Source organism: Diceros bicornis, chromosome 25, assembly GCF_020826845.1.
Source record: "Diceros bicornis minor isolate mBicDic1 chromosome 25, mDicBic1.mat.cur, whole genome shotgun sequence".
NCBI lineage: Eukaryota > Metazoa > Chordata > Mammalia > Perissodactyla > Rhinocerotidae > Diceros > Diceros bicornis.
The window spans coordinates 12,438,014-12,463,829 of NC_080764.1; the positions used below are offsets into that span (position 1 = coordinate 12,438,014).

General features: G+C 58.0%; 1 protein-coding gene across 1 annotated transcript; it reads left to right on the top strand.

Moving 5' to 3' along the window:
- Nucleotides 1-366: 366 nt before the first annotated feature.
- RAC2 (Rac family small GTPase 2) lies at nt 367-16,082 on the top strand. Its single transcript, XM_058568416.1, has 7 exons — nt 367-549; nt 2,648-2,719; nt 10,127-10,244; nt 10,722-10,784; nt 11,119-11,278; nt 14,609-14,741; nt 15,317-16,082. Exons 1-6 carry the CDS (start codon nt 515-517, stop codon nt 14,737-14,739), a joined length of 579 nt encoding a protein of 192 aa, XP_058424399.1. The 5' UTR covers nt 367-514; the 3' UTR covers nt 14,740-14,741; nt 15,317-16,082.
- The last annotated feature ends 9,734 nt before the right edge of the window (nt 16,083-25,816 follow it).

Sequence of the window (25,816 nt, forward strand, 5' to 3'; positions counted from 1 at the left end):
ACACCCGTGATGAGGGCGTATCTCCCCAGGGACCAGCCATATCTCTTGCATGCCGGACTCACCAGCACCCGATACTGTGCCCGGCACACAGTAGGTGCTCGTTAAATGCATATTGCTTAGAACTGAGATGAACTGAATTCTTAGAAACTTCGAGTTCTTGGAGAACAAATCTGGCCCTGCCCGTGCAAGCGAGTCCCCAGCCAAGAGGGTCCCCAGGTCTCCTGCTGGCGCCCCAGAGCAGGGGCGCCCGAGGGGGTGGCCAGAGGCCAGCCCAGCACCTGAGGCCCCCCCCCCCCCCCCGCTGTTCTGCCAGACCGCATGCTCCGCCTCCTGCAAACGGCCATGGGGGCAGCAGCTTGGGTAAGTTCCCCTTCCGCTTCCTCCTGCCTCCTGTCCTGCTGCTGCCGCTGCTCCACGGCTGGGCGCCCCGCCAGGCTCTCCACACCCCTGGTATCGGCAGAAACGCTCTGTGCCCTGAGCTGTCACCACTGCTGCCCGCCAGGCCCCGGACACGATGCAGGCCATCAAGTGTGTGGTGGTGGGAGATGGGTAGGTACCTGGCTGAACTTCCTCACAGCCCCCTGCCGGGGTAGCCCGGAGACTCTCTTGCCCTGGCGTCCCTGTGGAAGCCCCCTGCCCTGCAGATGTGGGAGTCTCCGGGAGAAGCCGCTCCCTTCTTCTCCAGGGCCCAGAGGGAGCCCCCCGGGTGGGTCGAGGACAGCTTCACTCTCTCTGCCCACCTCACCCCGGAAGCTACGTGGGTGCAATGTACAGGACTGCAGATGGGGGTGCCTGGGGCCCTTCGCCTGCCCTCTGAGAGCTGGGGCAGGTGTCCCCTGGGACCTCAGTCTTCAACTCTGTGGACGCAGGGCGGCGGTGGGGAACCAAGAATCTGGCCTTTGTCCCTGGTTGACCTGGGCTCTAGTCATTGGTTTGTGCTGCTATCTGCCCTTGGCCAAGTCACAGCGCCTCTCTGAACCTCAGCCTGGCTGTTTGGGAAGAGGCCCGCGCCCGCAGGGTTGATGTGGGGTCACTTGAGATATTCCGAGTGGTTGTCCTGTGCTCAATAATTGTTAGCCTCCTACCCCCACCCCCTCTCTCCTCCCCCTCTCCCTCAGCGGCCTGCTTGGGGAGGATGTGTGGGGGATGTGGGCGAGGAGCAGAGGGGGAGGGGGACACGAGAGACAGAGTTAAGAAAGGAGGAGGCAAGAAGGGATGGGAGGGTGACTGTGGGGGTCCGTGGGGACTGGCTGGGCTGAGGGGCCTTCTCAACTGTCAGACCTCGGTGACCTCGGGTCATCGTGTCCCCTTGTGAGCCTCAGTTCCTCATCTGTCAAATGACAGGTCTAATATGCCACTCCCTCGTGCCTCCCAGCGACAACGTCCTAGGGTCCAGCCCAGAGGTACATCCTGGGGTTTTGTGTAGGTCCAGCCCAGCACAGCCCAGCATAATCCAGCTGGGCAGCCCTCTTGTCTGACTCTCCCATTCTACAGAGGGGCGGCTGAGAAACTCGGATCTTTGCTGGCCTGGGTGGCCGGGGTCTCCCGGGCCCCTTCCTGTCAAGGGATCGGGACGCAGGGGGCCCAGTCTGGCAGTCTCGGCAGCGGCGGGCGGGTTATCAGGCAGCCCTCAGCGGACTCTGGTGCACGGCTGGCGTTATCTGGCCGCCTGCACAGCCCTGCTCCCTTCTGCTTTGTATCTGATATAAGGAGGGCCGGGCGGAAGCCAAGGGCAACGTTCTACTCATTCAAAGTTACCTTGGTGGCAGGCCCTGGAGGGCGGCGGGGAGGAGAGGGGGGGCAGGCAGCCCCCTGAGAACGGGAAGTGATGAGACCTAGCAGGGGAAAGCCCAGGGCTGCCCCTTTGTCCCCTTGGCTCCCCACTGGTCTACCTGTGCCCCCGTCACGCCCCCTCTAGTTTATCCTCCCACCAACCCTACTATGAGGCCCATTTTGCAGGTGGGAAAACTGAAGCTCAAAGAAGTTAAGTAATGTGCCCGAGACCTCATGGGATTTGAACCCGGGTCTCTGACTCCAAAACTCCGTGCTCTTAGCGGCTACGCTGTCTGTGTGGCGAGGGGAGCAAGGAGGCCTAGGGTCCCCTGACTTCCGCTGGCTGCTGCCCCATGCCAGGCACTGTGCTCAGTTCTGTTATGGACTTCACCTAACTCACTTCTTGGCACACTCCTGTGAGGTTGGACTCATCCTACCTCTATTTTCTAGACGGGGAAACTGAGGCATAGGGAGTTTAAGTGACTTGCCAGAGGTCGTGCCACTGGTAGGTGGTGGGGCTGGGATCTGAAGCCCCAGCGTGCACTGGCAGAGCCCCAGTCAGGCAGGCAGGTCTTAATCCTCTGTCCCACATCAGCGTCACCTGGGAAAGCTTGTTAAAAACACAGATCCCCAGTTCCGCCCTGCACCCCTGGATCAGAATCTCTGGGGTAGGACCCTGGAGACTGCCCTTTAACAAACACCCTGGATGGCTCTTACGACTCTCAGGTTTTAGAGCACTGATACGGGGATTCTCAGATGGGGAAACTGAGGCCCAGAGGGGTGGGCCTGGGGGCTGGGATAGGGGACTGGGCAGGTGCTCAGAAACTTCCCCGTGTCCCGTCACCCTTGGCCTCTCGAACTTCCTGTCTTTCAGAGCCGTGGGCAAGACCTGCCTTCTGATCAGCTACACCACCAACGCCTTCCCAGGAGAGTACATCCCCACCGTGTGAGTGCCGTGGGCGCGGGTGCTCGGGGGGCGGGGAGACACGCCTCGCCAGGCCCACTGCCTCTCAGGCACTTCTTGTGTGCCGGGCAATGAGGGAACTGGGGGTCGGGCAGCCGGGAGATGCCCCAGCCGGTCTCTGCCTGGAAGACTGCCTGGTGATCTGGCCAGAGAGGCAGCTACCAATGCTGAGATGAGCTGAGGGCGAGCGCCGAGGCTCCCAGAACGGGGGAGACTGCGTCACTGTGGGGTGGTGGAAGGGAGCGGGCGGCCTTCAAACAGGCCTCTAAGAAGAGGGAGATGGAGGGGGCTAGCCTGAGCAAGGGTAGGGTAGGAAGAGGGGCCGGGTTGGAGAAGTGGCGGGGGGTGAGGGGTGGGTGCAGGAGGAGGTAATCCAGGCCTTGATCCCAGGGAGCAGAGACCCCTGGACACGCGTGTGCTGGGGAGAGGGCAGTGCCATCTGGAGGCCAGTCGGAGGCCCTGTGGAAGCAGGGCTGTCACTCGACCGACCGTAGGTAGGAGTGTGTGGGTGTCAGACTCAGGCGGGAGTTGGGGGAAGCAGCCCTCCCTCACCAGCCCTCAGTGGCTCCCATCTCTCAGAGGACAACTTCCCAGCTCGGTGGCTTGGCGTTCAAGGCTCTATGTGGTCTTCTCTCAACCTCCCCTTCTAGCTTCACGGCCCATTACTTTGCTTCATGTTCAGTCTGCTGCCCGCCCTCTCTGTTCACCAGACATTTCCACCTCAGGGCCTTTGCTGAAGCTATTCCCTCACTGGACTGCCCTTCCTTCCCCTGAGCACGTGTCTAGCTCCTCCAGGCCAGCTCCAGGGCCCCCTCCTCCAGGAGCCTTTCTGATCTAGCCTGCAGGGGTCTCTCTGGGGACTGACTTTATCTGATCTTTGCCCATGAGCCTGTGGAGGGCAGGGAGCAGATCCAGTTCTTTTGGGGTCACCTCTTGTCTTAGCACAGTGTCTTACGCATGGTGTCATCTACACGTTGTCTCATACATGTAGACGTGTTTTGCGTTGACCTGAATTGAACTTCATGGAGAGGCCCTAGGAGAGTCAATCATACCTACCGTCTATTGAAGGCCTACTGTGGGCTGGCTCCTGCACAAAATGGCACATGTGACCTCATTTGATCCTCACGGGGGCTGGGTATTATTATACCCAGGACGCCCTCGGGGATCTGAGGGTCACAGCAGCTGAGGGGCCTGTCCCCAGGGTCACCAGGTGCCCTGGGCTCTCTCTACTGATATTTTTCCCCAGGACACTGACCCAGGCCCCGGTTGCCTCAGACACCGTGGCCGGGCAGGAGGAAGGCAAACAGAGAAACCTGAGTAGGGAGGCTGGAAAGCCGATTTCTGCCCCAGCTCTGTCCCCAGCTTGGTCCCCAGCTCACCATATGGCCTTGTGCCAGTGCCCGCCCCGCTCTGCCCCTGCCCTTATCTGCCTGTTCACCATCAATCATCAAACGTTTATCAGCAGCTCCTAGTGCCCAGGGAGGGCTGGCTCTAGACCTGAGTGGGGAGGCAGGTGCAGTCAGGGAAGGTGGCTCCTGCAGAAGGCCATCGTCACCAGCCGTGTGCTGGCACTGCCTGCGTTCCTTCTTCTGCCTGTCCAGCTGGCCTGGAAGGCCCACTTGCCTAAGGACCTTAGACTATTCAGCTCCTCTCTCTGAGCCTCAGTTTCCCTTTCTGTAAGAGCTGGGGGCTGGGCTGGGAGATCCCAAGCTCGTTGCCCGGGTGCCTTCTCTCTGCAGGAGGATGGAAGGCATATTCTCTGGTGCAAGACAGTGGGACTAGCGGCAGCCAGGCTGGGGCCGATTGTTCTCAGCAACTTGGAGAACCCTGGGCCCTGGTGGCCTCTAGTGGCCTCAGGGCACTGGACAAACTTGCAGAAGGACGGACAGAATGGACCAGACAAAGTCCACCTTCCCAGGACTCTCTGAGGAGCTGAGTCGGAGACCAGGGCCGGCTTCCTAGCTGTGCCGTCTAGGCGGTTGCACAGGCCCCGTGCTCAGAAGGGTCCTGCACTTGGCTTAATACTCTGATGTCCTCGTCTTGAAATTCTTAACTTTTGAACAAGGGACTTTGCATTTTCATTTTGCATTGGGCTCTGAAAGTATGTGGCCAGTCTTGCACGCCGCCCTCCTTGGTCTTTGGGTACAGAGTTCCTCAGCTCTGGACAAACCCCCAGAGGGGCTCCTGCTACAATGCCTGTGCCCCTGCGACAGGAGGGGAAAATCAGTCACCCTGAGCCCGTGACACTGGAGAGTGGGGGCAGCGGGGAGAGTGGAGTTGGGGAAAACAGGCCGCCAGAGAGCTCTGGCACAGAGATAAAGATTTGGGGAGTTTCTGGGGCCGGGGAGGGGAGGGCTTGCCGGGGGCAGGGAGGCATGTGCCACCACACAAGATCAGATAAGCAGGGGAGCTGAGCTCCGCTGGCTGCCAGCGGCTGGGGGTTAACAGCCAGGGTCAAACCCCGTTTTACAGATGGGGAGATGGAAGCCTGCTCCGTGGATGGTCCTGTGTGGGTGCTGGGGATTCAAAGACACAGCAGGAAGACCCTGCCCCTGGTCACAGGAGACCTCTGTGACATGGGGGTCTCCCCTTCCATCTCACCTCCTTATAACCATTCTCAAAGGGAAGCCCAGGTGAGCTTTCAAAAGGGAAAATTCGATGGAGCCACACCCTGGCCTGAATCCCTCCATGGCTCCCTGCGCACTTAACACCCATCTCCTATCCTGGCGTCAAAGCCCTGAATGGTGCTCTCCGTCCTCCCCCGCGAGCCTCCCCCCAGCCTCTGTGCTTTCCCCTTCCCATCATTCGGTTCCCTGCCCAGGTATCACCTCCCTGACCCCCCCCAACCCTTCTAAAAAGGCCCTTCCTCCCCCCAGGACCCCCCCATCCCACCACCTCCTTCATAGGCGGTGCTGAGCTGACTTCCCTCCCCGAGATGGAAGCTCTGAGAGGACAGGGTCCTGGTCTGTCTAGTTCACTGCTGTCCCACCAGCTTCTAGAACAGAGCCGAGCACACCGCTGGCACTCCGTAGTGACAGGACCACCATGGCAGGCAGGCAGGGCACACTCTGGCCTGCCCCGAAGAGGTGCGGAACTCGCCGCCAGCGGGGTGCTCAGCTTTTGGGTCTCCTCTCCGAGAAGGAAGAACACAGATGGTTCATTCAGGTCTGATGGGCCAGTACTTGATGTTCACCCTCATCTGTGAACCGGCAGATGGAGCCTGGAGACCCCATAGGTGGGATGACATCAGCGTCCCCTCTAGCTAGACGAACCGGGGGCCCTGCCCAGCTCTCCTGCCTGGCCCTTCAACTGCCCCTCTGCCCAGACTCCGGCCACCAGGCGTGCTCTTCCTCACCGTGCTCAGCTGGCTCGAGCCTCCCATCTTGGCTCATGCACCCCCTCTGTCCCTTCACACCCCATCTGGGACCCCTCCCTGCTTCCGCACCTCCCCCAGCCCCCCTCCTCTCTCTCCACTGGCTCTGTAAAGCCTCCCATTTGTCTCCCAGCTTCTCCTCTGGCCCTTCTCCAAACTGCTCCACGAGGCCGAGAGGGGCATTTTCTAAACACAAGTCTGATCACGTCACCCTCTGCCTGGTGAAGCCCCTCAGCGGCTCCCCGTTGCCCTGAGGACCAAGACCTCAATCCTAACAGCCCGCCTGACCTGGCCAGTCCTCCCAGGCCCCCCAGTCACCAGCCACGCACGCTCGACGGTCTCTGTGTTCCTTGAAGGCACCATCCTCTCTCCTGACGGGTGGGCTTGGGTGTGGGCTGGGTGACGCCCGGCCCCCTTTCACCTGCCCCCGTTCCAGGCCATGCCAGGGTCAGGGCTGGGCCTGCAGGCCTGAGGAGCGCAGAAAGAGGCTGCGCAGACTCTGGGTGAAAACACCCTGCTGTGTGACCTTGGGCAGGTCACTTGCGGTCTCTGAGTCTCAGTTTCCTCGTGTGTAACATGGGGACAATGAGAACGTCCGCTTCCTGGGCCTACTGAAGGGCCTGGAACAGTGCTTGGCACCCCTGGGTGCTCAGCAAACGTGAGCTCCTGCCCTCCCGCAGCTTAGGGCAGCCCCACGCCCCAGCTCAAACCTCGTTGAGCCTCCAGCCATGAAATAGCTGCGATGCTTACCACACGGGCTTGTCCGAATTGGGTAACGGGATCTAGTCCTGGCTCTGCCACCAACGGCTGTGCGATCTTGGGCAAGTCCCTTCCTGTGTGTGAACCTCAGTATCCTCCTCTGGAAAACGGGTGCAAGGACTGGCCCCAGCTCTGGTGGAAGCTTCCCCTGGTCCTGGCTCCCTGTGGGCCTCTGCAGGAGGGGGCCCGCCGGGCGTTGGGGATCATGGAAGCATTGTCCCTGCAGCGATCCTCAGGCTCCGGCAGCTGGTCCTCTGGGGAGGGGCCAGCGAGGGGTGTGGGGACATCGCACATGAGATTGCTCAGCTTCTCGGCATCCTTCATGGGGTGGCTTGAACATCCTCTGTCTTTCTGGATCCTCCTAATTGCGCCGAGAGACAGGGCTTTTTTCACAGTGAAGAAAGTGAGGCTCAGAGAAGCTAGGTTACTCACCCAGGGTCACGCAGCCAAGGCAAGGCTTCACAAGGGACTCTATTCCCTCCCAACCCTGGGTGGCTGACGGCAGGTGGATCAACCCTCTTGCAGTGCATCTGTCCACTCACTCGCTCACGAATGGGTGTCACAGAAGGAGCAGGGCTGAAATCCCAGCTCCTCGGTTTATGAGCTGGCTGGCCTTGGAAAATTTACTTGGCCTCTTGGGGCCTCAGTTTCCTCATCTGTATAATGGGTCCTTTTGTCTCGGGTCACATGGGATTTCCAGACCTAATGTATGAAGGCCCTTATCCCTCTGCCCGGCCCCAGAGCAGGTGCTCAGTGCTGTTACAGGTCCCAGGAACTGGCTCTTTTCCCATCGCCGCGGTCCCAAGACCCTGGGGGCGGCTCAGAGAAAACAGACACCTTTGGCTCAAGAAATCCTGGGAGGCTTTTCATCTCCAGAATTTCAGACTGGACGTTAGAGGAGGGAGTGTCGCTACATCCTAAGCTCATTGCAAAGGAGTGTTTCTGGCTGAAGCCAAATAAAGTCTGGTTGCTTCTTTTCCCATCATGCCCAGCAGTGTCTCCCCAGACAGCGCCGCCTTCCTGAACCCCCGTGGTTGAATGGGTGGTGCCCAGAGGAGGTACACTGTGCCTCGACTACATGCCAGATGCCGTGCAGGGAGGAACAAGCCAGGCTCGGTGCCTGTTTCTTGGGGTGCCGAGTTCACTGCAGATTGCTGGGTCAGGGCAGTGTGTGGGCCCCGACCCGGCTAGGAATCAGGAAAAGCTTCCTGGAGGAGGTGACCTGGAGACGGGGCTGGAGGAGGGCCTGAGTAAGAGTCAGCCCAGCACGAGGGAGGAAGAGGAGTGGGAAGTCTGAGAGGGGTGTTTGCAGGAGCAGGAGGCAGGAGGGAGCAGGGCCATCTGAGGGACGGTGAGGCGACCAGGAACACACTCCAGGGCTGAACCAGCACAGTGTGTTAAAAATGTCAGGCTGCCACGTTGTGTGTGTGTATCTGGGCGGCGTCTTTCTCAGGGCAGGGGCTTTGGAGTTACTCTGGAGCAGTGGGGCTCCTGCAGCCTGTCACTGAGCAGCCTTCTGTGAGGGCTTCGCCGAGGAGGTGGCGTCCCTGGGGCTTCCGTTTAGCTGGGTTTAGTTCTGTTCTACTTGCACTCACTGGGGCCAGGCCTGAGACTGTGGAGCTGAAGCCCCCCACAGCCCGTGGGGACAGAGATGGGACAGAGACGCACTAAATGTCTGCTCCTCTGCTCATGGTCAAGGCAAAGCAGTTGCCCGAGGGAGGGAATGCGAGGTCTTTCCAGCTGGGGGACAGGGAAGGAGGTGGCCCGGAGGCTTCCCCACAGGGGAGGAACTGCCTGGGCAGGGTTTTGACGCATGAATAGGAGACAAGGGGGAAAAGGAAATGGAAGGGTGTTCTAGAGAGAGGGCCAGACAGGAGCAAAGGCCTGGAGAGTGTGGTGACCACGTGGTCAGGGTGGGTGGGAATATTTGGACAAGGAGAGGTGGGGAAGGGCGTTCCGGGCAGGGGTCACAGTGCGAACAAGGGCAGGGAGGAGCGATGCCTGGAAACGGCTTGGCTGGTGTGTGACAGGAAGAGAAGGAGGAGAAGCTGGAAGAGCCTGAGGTCTCAGTGGGCCAGGTCAGGAGACAAGGAGCAGGGCCTGTGCGGTGACTTCAATGAGGAGAAGTAGGGTGGTGGTCCCTAGCTCTCAGGGGAGGGATGCGGGTATTGCGGAAGCACAGCTGTGGCATGGGGCAGTGAACCCCAGATCAGACAGAACTGGCTTCTCACCTAGTTTGGTCACTCGCTGGCTGTGTGGCCTTGGGCAAGTCACTATACCTCTCTGATCCCAGTTTTCTCTTCCGGACCTGAGGAACCAGCCCCTTCCTTGCAGGGGTATGTGTATGTAGAAATACTGCGGGGTTGAATTAAAAAATCTGGAAGCTCATTTGATGGCCCTGGAGGCCTCTCTCGTGCTGGTGGGGAGATTTTAGTCCCTGTCGGTGCCCCACCCTATCCCTTGGGCATGTGTCTTTCCAGTTTGTGCCCCATTTCCCAAAAGTGCCCGTGACGGCAGGCTTTCAGTGTGCACTCCGGGGTGGGCTGGAAGACCAGGAAATTAACCCCCAAGGATGTGCCTCTGCCAGGGGAAGATGGAGATGGCGGGCAAATACCCCGCTGCCTGCCTCCTCTGGGGACGCCTTGAGCACAGTTCATGCTGTCTCCCAGGTGGCCCCAGAGCGTCCTGCCCCTGCTGCCCACAGCGGTAACAGCTCACCCGCACACGCTGTGTCGGCCGCTGCCCCTTCCTGTCTCCTCCCCACTCCCCCCTGTGGCTGCCGGGGGTCGCTTCCCAAATGGCTCAGGATTTGCTTCTGGGGGCCGCACCTAAGACGGAGATGAGCATTCATTCAACAACATTCAAACAGTCAGACACTGGGGGACCGACTTCAGGGTCCAGCGTGGGAGGGGGGCAAGGTTGATTCTGACCGAGCCTTGGAGGGAATGTTATGCAGCCTCAAAAAATCGCCTCTCGGAAGGATAGGGCAGGAGATTGCAAGGGCAGAGCTGCAAGGGCAGAAAAATGATGGAGACAGTGTTGTCCTCTTTATGCTTACCCGCATGAAAAACATTTTTAATGTGATAGACCAGTAATGAGAAAAAAAATAAAAGAAAACCCAGCCACGCAGTGCTGTGTGACTTCGGTCCTGTCCCCGTCCCTCTCTGGGTCTCGGCCTCTGCCGTGGGGCTGGGGACCGGGGCTCCTTGAGCTCTAGGGTGGGAGACTGACCCTTCTGTCTGGCCTGCTCCGCACAGGTTTGACAACTACTCAGCCAACGTGATGGTGGACAGCAAGCCCGTGAACCTGGGGCTGTGGGACACGGCCGGGCAGGAGGACTACGACCGCCTGCGGCCGCTCTCCTACCCGCAGACGGTGCGCCCCCAGCCCCCAGCCTGGCCCGCGCTCTCCCGTTCCCTCTGTGGGGGATGCCCTCGGCCCGCTCGGCCTAGTGGACCCTGACCCGCCCCCTAAGGCCCAGCCTGTGGGGGCTGTGACCAGACGGTAGGGTAGTGAGGGCCTGGTTGGGTGTATGGATTCTGGTTCCAGACAGCAAACGCTATAACCTCTGTAGCCTCACCTTCCCCGTCTGTAGAATGGGCTAGTAGCAGCACTTCCTGCAGAGTTCTGTGTGAGGATGAAGCTCTTAGGGCAGGCCCCAGCCTCTAGGAGGTGTTAGACGAATGGATAGCAGCCTGGGAGCAGAGGGGGAAGGGCACCCCTGCTCCGCCCAGATCCTAAACCCCCAGCGTCCCCAGGCCCCACCCCTCAGTGGCTGCCAGGGGTGGGAGGGGCCCAGGTGGGACCCCCTCCAGGCACCGCCCGGGTAACCCTGGCCTGCTCTGTCCCCAGGACGTCTTCCTCATCTGCTTCTCCCTGGTCAGCCCCGCCTCCTATGAGAACGTCCGAGCCAAGGTGAGCTGGACAGAACAGGGTCCTGGGGGCACGAGGCAGGTGACCCAAGGGAGAGAGGGATGGACAACTTTAGGCCTGCCCCTGGGGCAGCAGTGGGCCTGGGCAGAGAGTGTCCCCGGTGGCAGCCAGGGCTGGGGGGACTCAGGGGGTGAGACCTGGAGGGGGTCTCAGAGCGGGCTGGGATGGCTAGCTTTCCTCTCTGCCGTCTGTAATCTTGTCCCCCTCCTCCCGCACCACCCGGTGCCTCTTCTCACACCCTTGCCTGCCTCTCCTCTCCTCCCTGCTCTCATGCCCCTCCTGCCCCTGCACAACGCCTCCCCGCGCACCTGCGCAGTGGTTCCCCGAGGTGCGGCACCACTGCCCCAGCACGCCCATCATCCTGGTGGGCACCAAGCTGGACCTGCGGGACGACAAGGACACCATCGAGAAGCTGAAGGAGAAGAAGCTGGCGCCCATCACCTACCCGCAGGGCCTGGCGCTGGCCAAGGAGATCGGTACGGGGCCCGGGCTCAGGGGGGACCTAGAGGCAGGGGCCCGCCTCAGCCTCGAGGTGGCTGCAGACAGGGCTCCAGGGCCAGGCTGTGCAGTTCAAGCCACGTACCGGCTGTGTGACCCTGGACGAGTCACTTAGCCTCTCCGTGCCTATTTCTTCAGCAGTAAAACGTGGCAATAGTGATAGTTCCAGGTGGTTGGGAGAGTTAAGTGAATTAGTACACACGAAGCTCCCAGAGCCCACTCACCATGTGGAAAGCCCTCTGTGTTAGTTAGTCGTAGTAGCAATATAATCCATAAGCAGATATTGAAATAGTGTGTTTTGAGCAGACAGAAGCAGGGATGGAGTGAGTGTGCTGTGGTTGCCCGGAGGACGAGCAGACAAGTCAAGCTTGGGTTTTCCAGGAAGACTTCCTGGAGGAGGTGCTTTGGTCTTAGGTTAGAAGGGTGACACCTTCCCTTCTGCCTTCTTCTCACCTCCTTTTTCTCAACCCCCTGGCTTCTCAGCCCAGCTCTTCTTTGCCTCCTGATCACTGGGCCAGAGAAGTAAAGTGACTTCTCAAGGTCACACAGCTAGCAGGTGTCAGAACTGGGATTTGAACACAAGGCAGCCAGTTGCTGGCTTGGGGGCCTCCGTGTGGTGGCTCAGGGCTGCCTGCTCAGGGAGGTGGTGACTGGCCTGGCCTGTCCATGGCGTGGGGGCCTGCTGTCCTTGGCGAGGCCCTGATCTGCCTGCCGCCCGGGGATGCGACACTTGCCTGAGAGCCCGGGATCACCAGCTGGGTGTGGCCACTGTGAGCAGTGCCCCAGTTGCCCCGGCTCGGCCTCCCCACAGGCTCCTGCAGGCCAGGGTTTGGCCCCCGAATAGGTGGGGCCTCCCCACTCGTCCCTGCCTCGGCCCTACCACTCTTCCTTCCGCCGGAACTGGGAGGGCCCTGGGGACTCACATCTCTTCACAGGAAGAGAAACCGCAGCCACCACCTCCCCCTCCTGTGACTAGCCCAGGGACATGGCCATCTTCCCCAGGGGGCCTCAGGCTGCCTCGTAGACCCTGAGCTCCATGCCCCATCCTAGGGGCTCTGGTTCCCAGCTCTGCGGGTCTTTCCCACAAACATCGAGGATTGCACCCCTGCCTTCTCTTCTTTCCAACCAGCCTGTCCCCCCCGGACTCCTTCCGCCCAGGACTGACTCTCCAGCCTGCACTGATGCTTTCCGTTTAAAGCACGTGCCCTGGGATAAGGAGAAGGGGCCTGGATTCTGGGCCTGGCTCTGGCACTGACTTTCTGTGTGACCTCGGGCCAGTGGCTCCCCATCTCTGGGCCTCTGTCTCTCCACCCACACAAGCTGGCCTGGACGATCCCGCAAGGTCCTTTCTCCTCTGCAAGGAGATGACTCAGGATTCTGCCTTGGCCTCTAGCCAGCCCCTCCTGGAGCTGATCCCAGGTGCGGGTGGGGCAGGGGCTGCGAGTTAACTAGCCTCGGACAAGCCCAGGCCGAGGGGAAGGTTGGGGGACCTGCGGGGCTGATGAGGAGGACAGCGATTGCCTCTGCCCGCCTGGCCCCTCCGCAGCCCCAGGGTGACAAGGTGTGGGCGCCACTCTGACCCCAGCCGATAATCGTGCTGCCATGGACTGAGCACGTCCTGCGTGCTGGGCCCCTGCATTGTCCCTCCTCATTCTTAGAGCAACTGTGAAGGAGGGACTCACCACCCCCACTTCACAGAGGAGGAAACTGAGGCTCAGGGGGAGGAGGTCACTGGCGCAAGGCCACTCAGCCAGGACGTGGCAGAGCCCAGATTCAAACGCAGGCCACCCGGCTCCCTCAGTCATGAAGAGCAGGGTCATCTGCTGCCCCCATGCCCCCTCTGCAGCTCCCCTGCCCCCCTGGCTCAGCTTGACAAGCCGTCACCTGTCAACATGTCCTAGACAGGTGGGAGACCGAGGTGCAGAGGGGGGACTGGCCAAAGTCTAGACTGGTCAGAGGAGGAGCGGCAGGGAGCCCAGGCCCCCAGCTCAGGACCTTTGCTCTGGGCGCCACTGAGCCAAGAAGAACAGGAGGGTGGGGGCGCCGGGGAGAGCAGTTGGTGGGTGTGGAAGAGTGGACACTGGCTATGGTCCCCTGCAGAGAACAGTGGCAAAACGCCCAGTGCCACCCTTCTAGGGACAGATGGTGATGGCGGTGAGGCCCCCAGAACTCAGGAGGCTCCGTTCCTGCCAGCCGAGCCCTGGGACCACTGCCCATGCGCCCTGGTGGGAGCGTGCTCCCCCTGGAGGAGACACGTCCAGCGTGTGACTCTGGACAAGCCACATCCTCTCTGAGCCTCAGTTTCCTTGTCCCTGTCCCCTCCCCCTTTCTCCCCAGCCCCGGGCCTTGGTGGGCTTCCCCCTTCCAGGGGCTGCCCCTCCTAAGGTCCTGGCTCCCCCTCCCCTGCTGGGTGTCCCTAGGCCCGTGGCTCCGCCTCTCTGGGCCTGCTTCCTCATCTGGGAAGTGGGGAATCACAGTATTTCCTCACAGGGTTTCTGGAAGCACCCGGCTCGGTGCCTGGCAGGGAGCAGGTGCCCAGCAGTGTCACCTGCTTCCTTCCCTAGAAGAGGGGCTGCAGGGAGGAGGCAGAGTCCCCCTACCACCTGGATCCTTCATCTTGTTTCTGAAATTGGCCCCCAGGCCTCTCGAAGAAGGGATTTGCAGTTCCTCACTGCAGGGGAACTGGGTTGTAATGGACTCGCACAGGTTGCTTCCAGAAGGTCATGGCACGCTGCCCTGGGAGTGGGGCTCTGCCTGCCCTTCTGGCTGTCCGTGCCCTGGGCTCCAGCCCTGAGTGGGCTCCTCGTGGGGCAAAGGAGAAGCTCTCCACTCTCCTTCCTCTTGCTGAGGCCCCAGCTGCCCCGAGGTGAGGAGGGATGTCCAGCGTGTGACTTTGGACAAGCAACTTCTCTATGAGCCTCAGTTTCCTCGTCTGTAAAATGGGTGATGCTAAGCAGTGGTCAGACGACTTTTGGAGGGTCCTGGTGAGTTGGCCCTGAGGGCCTCAGGCCTCTGGGGGAAGCATGCAGGCAGGTATGTGGCTGTTTTCTAGAAGAAACTGAGGCATGGAGAGATTCGGTCACTGTAGCATGAGCCTTTCTCTTCCCAGGAAAGTATCGAAATTCCCACTTGTTTTCCGCTGATTAGGGGCTTATGTGTCCAAGAAGGACACGGACCTGCTCTCATGGGTCTTAACCCCTTCCACCGTATTCAAGCTCCTGACTTCAGACATGAGGGGGCCTGGGAAGGGGTCTTGCCCAGGACTCTCCCCTGACCAGGGCCTCTGCCCTCTTTCTGCCCCGCCCCAGACTCAGTGAAGTACCTGGAGTGCTCGGCCCTCACCCAGCGAGGCCTGAAAACCGTCTTTGATGAGGCGATCCGGGCCGTCCTGTGCCCCCAGCCCACGCGGCCGCAGAAGCGCCCGTGCAGCATCCTCTAGGGGTAAGAGCCTCCCTCGTGCTTCATGACCCCGCCCCACACACACACAACAGGCTCTGGCAGGGAGGGGGCATCCAGCCGCCGCTCATGGCCCTCACTTTCACTGGGAGTGCATTTAGGCCAGGACAGAAGGAGGAGTGGCAAAGTGGCCTCAGTTTCCCCATTTGCCTGATCCAGTCCCGCTCGGTGAGCCCAATTCCCAGAGGAAGGTCCAAGGTGTCAGAAAATGCCGGGGAACCTGAGCCGAGGAGCGAATGTCAGCAAGCTCCTGCTCTGCCGTCCCTGCAGGAGGGCGAGGGGACAGGGGATGGAATGACACCTCGGCCCCTGCCCCCAGGAGACCCCAGTCTGGCCAGGGATACCTGACACCCACGTCGGGGGGAGCAGGACAGACCGAGCTCTGAGACTCTTGGGGCGGAAGGAGGACGGAGAGGACTCGGCGTGGCGGCTGAGGAGGGGCGCCGTCCTGGAGGGAGGGCCCCCCCTGGAGCAGGAGCCGGGAGATGGGAAGGGGCCGTGAGCGGGCTGTAGAGTCTGCTCGTCCCCAAATTCTCAGCCCCTGCCTGCCTCCCTTCCAGGTTGCACCCAGCCCTCCCACCCAGATGGTTGTGACCTCCAGGAGCCCCGCCCAAAGCCCGATGGCACCCCAGCTGGCCACACTGTCCCCTCCTTGTGGCGTTTCTTAGCAGATGACTGCAGAGCTTGGTTGATCGTCTTCTCCGTGCCGGAGGCCCCCTGGGGCCTGAAGGCTGTGAATTTGTAGGTGCTGCGTCCCCATCCCCTCATACTCCTGCCTTCTCAGGGGCCAGAGGGGACCCCCGGACCCAATAAACCCCTGTGCTACCGTGGCCAGTGCCGGCTGCTGCACGTGGCAGCGTCCACCCGTTACTCTACTCCCACCCGATGCCTGAATCCCCTCTGGAAACTTCGGGCCACATGGTTGCTGGCCACCACTTGTATACCTTCAGGGACGGGCCTCTCCCTCCCTCTCGAGGCAGCCTACTTCAATACTGATGGTCCTGCTTGTCTGAATATTCTACCGAACTAAAATAAGCGTCAGATGTTTACTCCTCTGGTCTTAGTTTTCCTTTTTGGGACAATGTAGGACAAATCATATTGTGTAAGTCTCTGTGGGCATCTGCCCAGCCAGTCAAAAGCCTGGGTCCAGCTGACTCCTGCCATGTCTCAGGTCTTTCTGCTCCACTCACAGGATCCTGAGCTGCATTTACCTGTGAGAGTCTTAAAACTTTCAGACCCCAGTCGAGACTTTTGCTATTGCAAATAGAAAACCCAATTCAACCTGCTTAAGCAGAAAATAAATTTATTGATTCAAGTTTGGAAATATCATGATTTCAGGTGCAGCTTGATCAAGGGGACTCAAATGATGTCATCAGGGCTCACTTTCCTGTACCTCTTTGCTCTGCCTTCTGCTCTCCGGTTCCTTCTCAGGCAGGTGACTCTCAAGGGCTTCATCCTTCCAGGTTCAAGATCAGCAAAAAAGAGCCAGTGTTTGCCCCCGACGAAGTTCTAATTAAGGTTTACTCTGATTGGACCAGCTTAGGTCTGGGGCCCTCTTTCAACCAATGATATTTGTCAGGGAGATGCTGTACTCTGATTGGCCAGGCCTGGACCACATGCCACCTAGAGCAAGGAGTGGAGGCAAAGCCACACACACCAGGTTCCCAAACGGAGACTGAGAGCCTTGCTGGGATTTGGGAATATGGGTGTCACAGCCAGAGACCCCCAGCCTCTACTATTGCAGGTCACGGGAAAGTGTCCCAACAGCGTAAGGAAGCAATGGCGGTCCCAGCAGGCACTAAGCAAAGGCAAGTCTCTAGGAGAGAGATGGGGCTGTCGTAAGGACTTAGGAGGGTCATCCATTAAGCACACGGTGCCTGGTATGGCGGACCCCACCATAGTGCCTGCTAATTTACAAACGCCAGACTCTCCGCTCCTGCGGACAATCACACGTCTCTATCTAAACCTCATCCATTATTCCACACGTGTTCATTAGGCACCTGCTCTGGGCCAGGTGCTGTTTCAGGTGCGGGGGTGGGGGTGGTGGTGACGTCCAGCTGCGGGGATCCAAGGATGCACACAAGTTCCTGCCCTAGCGGCCTGGCACTCTAGACGCTAAAATAAAGGAATAAACAAAGAGACAGAAGACCTCGTCCCTGACGAAACAGAGGACCCCCAGTTCCCAGCCAATGAAATGCCTTGGGTTCCCATTTTCGGCTCCCCCAGAGCTCCTGGCCCCCCCACCGCCCCCCCTGATGTCCTGAGGCTCTGAGGCAGGACCCTCCAGCTCACTGGCCTCCCGGAGCCCCACCGTCTTGAAAGGGACTGGGCGCAGGGGGAACCCCCACGGCCTGTCTCAGCTGCAGCTCAGACAAGGTTGTCGTGTTTTTACCGTTACTTCTCCTCTGAAACAAAACAACAAACCCCATTAAAACCCACACCCACCTGACACGAATGCAGACATGGGTGGGTCAGACCCCACATCCTAATACAGTCAATGTTTAGGCACCCCCTGAGGCGCCCCCTCCGCTTGGTGAGAGTCTGAGGGGAGCCTCCTCCTGCTCTTACTGGGGCCTCAGGATAAATTCGGGGTCCCTGCCATGGCCCTGGAGGCCAGGCCACACACCCCCCTCCTCGGTACTCACACCTCCACTGTCGGGCTCAGCTCTCTCTCATTTCCTCAAAGCCACATTCCGAGACCTTTGCACTCTCTGGTCTGGTTTCCTTTCCTCGAATAATTTCCTCTGCTCCTCCAACTTCCCTGCATGCCAAGGGCGGGCTTCTTCCCCTGAGCGTGCCCCAGGGGACACAGTCCTTGCTTTATACCAATAATCACATCAGCGAATAAATTCTCTCACCATTGTGTGCTCCCACCTAGCACATATTATCTCATCTAATCCTCCTAGCAGCCTTCCAATGTAGGTAGTAGCAGCTCTGTGGTGCAGAGTAGGAAATAGAGGCACAGGAGGCCACAGGACCTGGAGCTCAACTCACTAAGGCAGACACTCTCCTCTCCCGCCCTCTACCACTACTCCCATCCTCCTTGCTAACAGGATCCTAGCTTTGTGCAGAGCAGTAATGTACCTAGCCTCAGACAAAAATACTTGCTTTCCCAGCCTGCTTTGCAGCTGGGGGTCCCAAGGTCGCACAGTTCTGGCCCACAAGACATAGGTGTAAGTCAGCTGGAGAGGTGGCTTCTGTGAAAGTTTTTGTTTTCTTCCATAAAAAAGTGATAGACCCAAGCAACACTGCCCTTTGTCCTGTCCCCTTCCCTGACGAATACTGATGAGATGTCTGGAGCTGCAGCAGCCATCTTATGAACTTGAAGCCACAAGCGTGAAGATACGAGCTAACACGCTAAGAATGGAGGAGCAGAAAGATAGAAGGGCCTGGGTCCTTGACAACTTTGTTCTGTAGCTGAGCCAGTGCCAGTGGCTGCCTTGCTATGGAAACAAAATGAAAATGAAACCACCTATTTGTTTACGCTGCTGTTGGTCGGGCCTTCTGTTACCGTTAGCTGACAGCACTTGTAACTTAGGTCTTAGGACTCCTAGGCCTGTGCTCTTTCTACTGTATCAGCATGCCCAGCAGGCACTGGACATGGGGTGAGTCACTTGTTTCTGCTCTGCAAGGTGGCAGAGGGCCAGAGGCCCTTTAGATAGGAAAGAGAAACCTTGAGGGAAGTCGGTGAGGAGCCTGTTTTGAAACAGGAAGAACTGTTGGTTGTGGGCAGGAGCTGAGAGCAGGTGACGCTCGCTCAGTTGAGAGCAACCGCTCACGAGCACCCACGCAGTGCCAGGCCTGGGCCGGATGGCGGGGCTCCAATGCATCAGACTTGGGCAAGGAAAGCACCTGCCAGACGAGACTACTTCATTCGGTCTCGGTCTCAGAGCCTGGCTGCTCCTTGCTCCTTCTTCCAAAGCAGAGGCTTGGGGGTCCCCCTGGCTGCTCCCGATCCCTCATCCCAGCATTCACAAGCCTGGAAAATTCGGCCTTCCAATATCTGCTAAACCACCCCCTTATCTAACCCACTGCCACTCGCTGCTCCAGCCCTTTCTTCTCTCCCCTGGACAGTACCTACGGCCTCCTCACTGGCCTCCCTGCCTCCACTCTCTCTGCCTGTCCTCCACCTCCACCTGGAAGCCTGGAGGATCTCCCTTATTTACAAACAATTGTGTCACTCAGATGCCGGATGTTCTCCTGTTGCCTTCAAAACTGCGTATACAACTATCAATTCGTTCAATCATCTAGTCGTTCAGCAAACAGTTATTGAGACTGTGCCCCCAACACAGGGTTTGTGGGTGAGTCAACGTGGGCCTGCTCTCAGGAGCTCAGCGCCTGGCGGGAGGCTGCGGAGCAAGCAGAGAGCCCAGGGAAACGGCCCCTCTGCTTGGAGGGCCCCCCACGACCCTGGCCAGCACCTGGGACCTAGTACATGTTGGACAAACATTTGTTGCTTATATAAATGAATAAGCGGATGAAACATGGATTTTAATGGCGACAGAGACCTGATCCTTCCAGTGACCCAGCTGAGCGCAGCCTTCCGGCCATCCTTGCCAAGGCCCCAGTCCCGCGTGTGCGCCGTCTTGGATGTGCCAGCCCAGCTGAGTCCCCGGATGATTGCGGCCCCCGCCAACACCATGTGCAGCAGAAGAGCCACTCGACTGGGCCCAGCCAACTCACAGAATCATGAGAAAGGATAAAATGATATGCTGAAACAGTGACTTTTCTGGGGCGGAAGTCCCCTCGCTCTCTTCTTTTGATCTCTTCTCCTCCTCACCCTCTCTACTCCCCACCGCCCAAGAAATATCCCCCCTGGGGACATCTGACTATCCAGGCCTCCTGGGGTGTGGGAGGCAGGCCAGGGCAGGCTCTGGGGAGGGAGATGGAGATCTAGGATGGTTCTAGAAGACTTCCAAGGCCTCAAGAAAGGTGAAATGATGAGCAGTCATCCACGTAACCTGAGTTCAGTTCAATTCAGTTCCCCTGTTTTAACTGCAGGCTCTGTGCCAAGCTGTGCCGGGAGCTGGAGGTGCAGAGAAGGGTGAGGCCAGCTGTCTGCTCCCCAGGGGCTCAGAGGCCAGGGGGAGAGGCAGACATGTACGTCGACACCTGCCACGAGATTCGTTCCACATACCGCAGAAGCGTGTTCAATAGAGAGGAAGAGTCTGGTCTCAGGCAGAGATGATTCCGCCCTCCCCCTCGCCGCAGGGCAGCCACGACAACAGGCAGAACACGAAACAGAAACACAAAGTCTCATCTTCAGATAAACCCGGAGACACCTGTGGCCCCAAACCACAGCACACCACGACAGGGAGCAGGCGGAGGGTGGCCAATGACGCGACAGGGCCCAGGAAAGGCAAACCCAAGCGCCGGCTGTTCCGCAGTAGGGCGGGCCGGGGGGCTTGGAGACGGAAGAGATGCAAACCACCTGGCCTCGTGGAGCCCTAGAGGGGCTCCAAAGTAGGGGACCCCGACACCACAGAGGGCGAGGCAGGAGGCTGAAAACAGAGGGGTGCGTGTGGAAGTCTGTTTAAGCAGCAGTTAGACCCCTGGGTCCCCCCTGCACTGTGCAGCCGGGCAGCCACCCCTCCCTGACCCGGGCAGGGAAATCAAGCAGAGAGTTCTGGACCCAGGGACACCAGCTACAGCGCCAGTGGGGGTGAGGCCCCAGACTGATGACTGGGGATGTGGTAGATTTGATTATGTGTAGAAAATACTCACTCCCTCCACCCCCACCTCCCGGGGAGGAGCTGCTCCCCTCCACTGATGCTGGCCTTGGCTGTGTGCTACGTTTCTGCCGACGGGACGTTAGCACATGCATAAGGAGGACTTTCGCACCTTGGCGTGCTCTCTTGTGCTGACAAAAGAACATGCCCTGGTAAGTCTGCTGGCTCCAAGAGTATAAAAGAAACACGGGGCAGAGGTGTTCAGCTGACCTGCAGACCTGCAGCCCAGCCTAGACCACCCGTCCCAGCTGACCTGAAGAGTCAGGTCAGAGTGCAGTGAAATAAACGCTTCTTGTCATGTGCTGCAGAGATTTTTGTGATTGTTTGTTACACGGCAATAGCTGACTGATACACGGGGATTCAGCGAAAGTCTGAATACTGAACAGGGTGACCCAAGCCCCCTTCCCTGGCCCAGTTCAGGAATGCTAGCACCCAGGCATACACTCATCCCAGGAAACTGGACAGGATCTGACCACCCCAGAGAAAAGTCTTACAGATGCTGACATCTGGGTGTCCTTGACAAAAAACCCAGCTGTCCCTACAGAGATGTTCACTATTTTGCAGCTCTGCCTTCCTACATGGAGCTTCCAGTCCGATTTTTAATGCTTCATTCTGAAAAATGAATGGATAATAAAAGAGGACTAGACAATTGAGGAAAGCTCTAATATATAAGAGACCCAGTCAAACAAATAGAAAAAAAAGGAACTAGCAAGAAATAGAGACAATGCAGTGATCAGGAGAAAATTTTAAAAAAAATCATCCTTGCTATCCTTGGAGAAATAAGGAAACATATTACATCCACAAATAGACACAGAATACCATAACAAAGGAATAATCAGAAAACAGAAGAACTCTTAGGAATGAAAAATATGTTGATTAAAAATTTTAAAAATTAGAAGCGTTGGAAGATAAAATACAGTAAACAAACAAACACAAAAACAGCTCCCAGAAGGTAGAATAAGAGGGTAAAAGTAAACAACAAGAAAACTAAAGGATTAATGCAGGAGGGCCAATAATCAAATAATAGGAGTTCCAGAAGAAAATAATACAAAAATTCTTCCCAGAACTGAAGAAAACAAACCTTCAGATTCAAACAGTTCACTGAGCGCTCCAAACACTTGGTGCTGGGGGCACATGACCCAAGTGTTATGAAATTTCAGAAGTTTAGGGATAAAGCAAAGATCCTAGAAGCTCCCAGAGTAAAGAAAAAAGCTACCTAAAGTTACACACAATGGATTGAGAATAAGAATATTACTGGAAGCTAGAGACATAGACAGATGCCTTCCACCATCTGAGTCAAAGTGATTCTCAACCTGGAATTCTATACCCAGCCAGGCTATCAACAAGTGTGAGAGGAGAGTTAACTATTCTCAAACACGCATACTTTCTCAGGAAGTTACTGGAGGATGTACGCCAACAAAATAAGAGAGTAAACCATTAAAGAGGAAGACAGGATTCAAGAAACAGGATCTAACATGGGAAAAAGCTGAGGGGAGTCCCTTATACAATGATGGAGAGAGAATCCCAGCTGTGCACAGGCACGGAAGACACTGGGACAGATAACGAGGAGCTTAGGAGTCTCCAAGAGACAATTATCACTGTGGTAGACCCTGGAAATTCCACTGTGAGGTTTTTATGAAGCTGTAGGAGTGTATGGAAATAGTTAGTCCAAGAAATCTAAGATATTAAAAAAAAACTAAGCAAATGAAAAAATGAGGCAATTATTAAATCCTGGCTGAGCAGGAAATAATAGTTATATTACATTAATAATGGAAACTCTGACTATGCATTTAACAGAAAATTATGTTGTGTTGAGAGGATGGGGAGAAGGGAAGAGAGTGTGTAAGAAATCTAAAATCCTCACCTACATAATAGGAAGTCGGTGGATGATGGGTGAAGTAGGGAATCAAGAGATGGAAAAATAAACCTGATAGTTAGCAAGATGCAGATAGATACAAGGAGAAATAGCTAAGAGGGTGGAATTGACTCTGGGATAAGGGGTGGGTCAGGGCCACCGGAAGCCTGCTACTTTTTGCTGTTATTGGTCTTTTTAGCACTATTGGTTTTTAAAATTTACTTGCAAACAGTACTCTGATAAAAATAAAAGCAAATTTAAAGTAACTGCTTTACAGATAAAAAGGAAGCCCAGAGGAGGGACCGTCAGAGAATGGGAAGGCTTCAGAGCAGGTGATGCTTAAACCTGTTGAAGGATGAGGAAAGGGATTGGGAACAGCCTGTGCAAAGGGCCTGGGGCACGTGTGAGGCTGAGCCTGAAGGCCACGGTGCTTCGGAAATAGAGGAAGGGGCGGTTGGGAAGAGAAGCAGGCACAGGGTACTCAGGCCATGGCGGGGACTGTGGATTTCATTCTCAGCAACAGGTGGCCCCAGGAGGGGCTCAAGGAGGAAGCAGCTGGTGTGACTTAGGTTTTTAACAGACTCATGCTCCCTGGTGAGTCGGGGTGAGGGCAGAAGCAGGGGGACCAACAAGAGGTGACGGTGGCTTGGCCCAGAGGGAGTTTGGGGGCTGGACAGGCTAGAAAGATGAGAGTTCGAGGTGCAAGCAGTAAGGCTTGGTGCTCAGAGCGACAATCTTACCCGTGTCTGTTTCATCTGATCTTCACAGGAAACCCCTGGGGGCTGGCAGGAAGGTGGGCACATTCTACCCAAGAAGAAAGTTCTCAGAGGAGTTTCACAAAGTCACGCTGCTTGACTGGGGCAGCGCTGGGGCTCAGACTCACCTGCAGGAGATGGGGGGTGGGGAGGGTCACGCTAACATGCGGGTCCCAGGACACCGGGACCACTGCTATGTAAAGGGGTTGACCAATTCTGTCTCGAAGCAACCAGTGCAGCAGGTACTGACAATGAGGGGCTGAGGCTCAGAGAGGTTAAGTCGCACATCCAAAGTCACACAGCCAGTAAGCGGCAAAGCTGAGATTGAACCCCAGCAGGAGCCAGCAGAGGCTGATGAACTGGAGGACACCCTTGCTGGGGACTCCAGTGACAAACCCCCGGGGGGCTGGGCTGGGAAGGGGTTGGGATCATCTCATCTTATTTGAAAGACGGACCTCAGCATCAGTAGCTGAGGCCCCCACCTTGCATTGTGGTCGGCTGTGTCCTGGCTCTGGGGGATGGGAGGAGCCTCGGCCCCGGCTCCTGGAAAACTACCTGTCTGACAGTAGAGGCACAGTCGTTGTCTTGGGGAGCCCTCCAGTCTGAGGGTGGAGACATGGCCTTGGGTTAAGGAGGCCAGGATCTGATGGGGGAGATGGCATTGTCCCATCTCGGGGAGGCCAGCCAAGCAGCCCCCCAGGATAGCAGGCAGACAGGACAGCACTGAGGTGCCAGGTCCAGGCCAGAGGTCAGAGGCCCTGACGCTCCAGGACCTCAATGCCAGGCAGGCGGGGCCGCCCCACGGTGCCAGACACCCAGCATCCGCCGCTCCCCAGAGCTCACAGGTGTGGGGTTGCACTTCCTCTTTCTGCCCTGCCGCCCCCAGGAGGAGGGGCGGATCGGGGCCCCAGGGTCCCTTCTGCCTGGGGAAAGCCCCGGGGTGGGGTGGGTGTCTGACCGAGGACACACCTGCCCCCAGCCCGGTGCCCAGGATGGCCACCTCTCCAGCCTCCTGGAGGCGCTCGGCGGAGCACAGCCTCCCCCAGCCCCCCACTGCTGGCTATCCATCCACCCTCCTCTCACGAAACACGCAGCAAACGCCTACTGCGTGCCAGGCTGGGGCCGGGCCTGGGGCCACAGCGGGATCCACACAGACTGTCCCTCAGGGGCTCCCAGCCCAGCATGGGGAGGACACAGAGCCTTGAGGAGCTCGGATCAGAGGCCATGGGGGGCTGGGGGCTCCGGGAGGTCTAGAGAGGGGCCGAGCTAATCCAGGGCATGCGAGGCCCGGGAGGGGCCACCTCAGGGAGGACTCCATCTCACACGTGGAGGTGGCGTGAGAGAGTGTCCCAGGCGGGGTGCACAGCCTGTGCAAAGGCCCTGAGGGGAACCAACACTCTCTCACTGTTCCTGACTGGTGGGCCTTTGAGAGACACAAATCAGGTCACACAGTTCCTCTGCTCACGCCCTGTGAAGCTCCCCACCCACCCGGGCTGAGACAGCAAGGCCCTAGGTGGTCTGGCCCGAGCGGGCGCCCTCTGCCTCCCTCCTATCCAGCCGCGCTGGTCCCCTTCTGGTCCCTCAAACACACAGGCTTGTCCCCACCTCAGCGCTGAGGCACGGCCGTTGCCTCTGCCTGGGCGCTCTTCCTCAGACGTTTGCTTGGTCTCCCTCACCTCCTCAGAGAGGCCTTCCCAGCTTACCCATCGAATGAACGAATGAAAGATCGAATGAACGAATGAATGAATGAATGGCTGTCCTTAGCCCTTTATGATGCTCATACTGAAAGAGGAGCTTAGGAATGATCTAGTCCAACCTCCCCATGATCCAGATGAGCTAACTGAGGCCCAGAGAGGGGAAGACTCCCACAGTCAGCAAGCTGGGACACAGCGTCCAGGGCAGCCAGGCCTGTGCTCAGGCCCCAGGGCAGAGCATCTCAGACCAAGTGTTGGCACCCATGGTCCAGGGGCCGAATCCCGCCCACCGCCTGTTCATGTGCAGCCTGCCAGCTAAGAATGGATTGTATAGACGACCATTTGCAAGCAATTTGACGACAGGAAATACTAACTTTGAGCTCCAATTAAGCAAAGTGTGATTCCCCCAAAAGAATCCCATTCTTCTCAGTGGTAGACCTGTGTTATAAAAAATGTCCTCAATTGTTATTATTATATTCTGAATTTCGTCAATTTACAAATAGCAGACATTTGTTTTCTCCTGTATAGTGTCTTTGATTTTGCCTCTTGGCCCCCAATGCCTGAAATATTTATTCTTCACCCTGCCCTTCCTCTCCTCACCCTGCCTGAGGCTCTCCAGACTCAACTGGTCTCAGGACTAATGACCCCCACCTGGCCTTCCTCTGTGGCCGGTGTCCAGCCTGTGGCCAGTGAACCCAGACCGTGGGATTGTGGACTCCCAGCCCAGTGCTCGCCCGTGCTCCCAGCCCACCTCGCGGCACTGCCCAACCCCACACCTGCCTGGCCTCGGGCCCCAGCTGTCGCCCCGGGGGACATGTGCCACAGTGGCCTGGGGGGCGTCTGGCCGCTGGCTGTCGGCCCCCAGCTCCCCTGAGCACCACACTCTCCTCTCCAGCCCCCTGCAGGAGCCAAGGCCAGCGTGGGTGGCTGGAATCTCCCTGGTAACAGGGTCTGGCCCCCAGCCTTCTCCCCAACCTGCCGCCCCTCCTCCCTCACCCCGCACCTGCTCCGGCCCCTCGGCTCCTCC

What these genes read in the sequence shown, in the direction of transcription:
- RAC2 (XM_058568416.1), top strand. Translation starts at nt 515, where the DNA reads ATGCAGGCCATCAAGTGTGTGGTGGTGGGAGATGG. An exon ending in CGCTCTCCTACCCGCAGACG is followed by an intron (nt 10,245 to 10,721) that starts GTGCGCCCCCAG and finishes CTCTGTCCCCAG; the next exon opens with GACGTCTTCCTCATCTGCTT. An exon ending in ATGAGAACGTCCGAGCCAAG is followed by an intron (nt 10,785 to 11,118) that starts GTGAGCTGGACA and finishes GCACCTGCGCAG; the next exon opens with TGGTTCCCCGAGGTGCGGCA.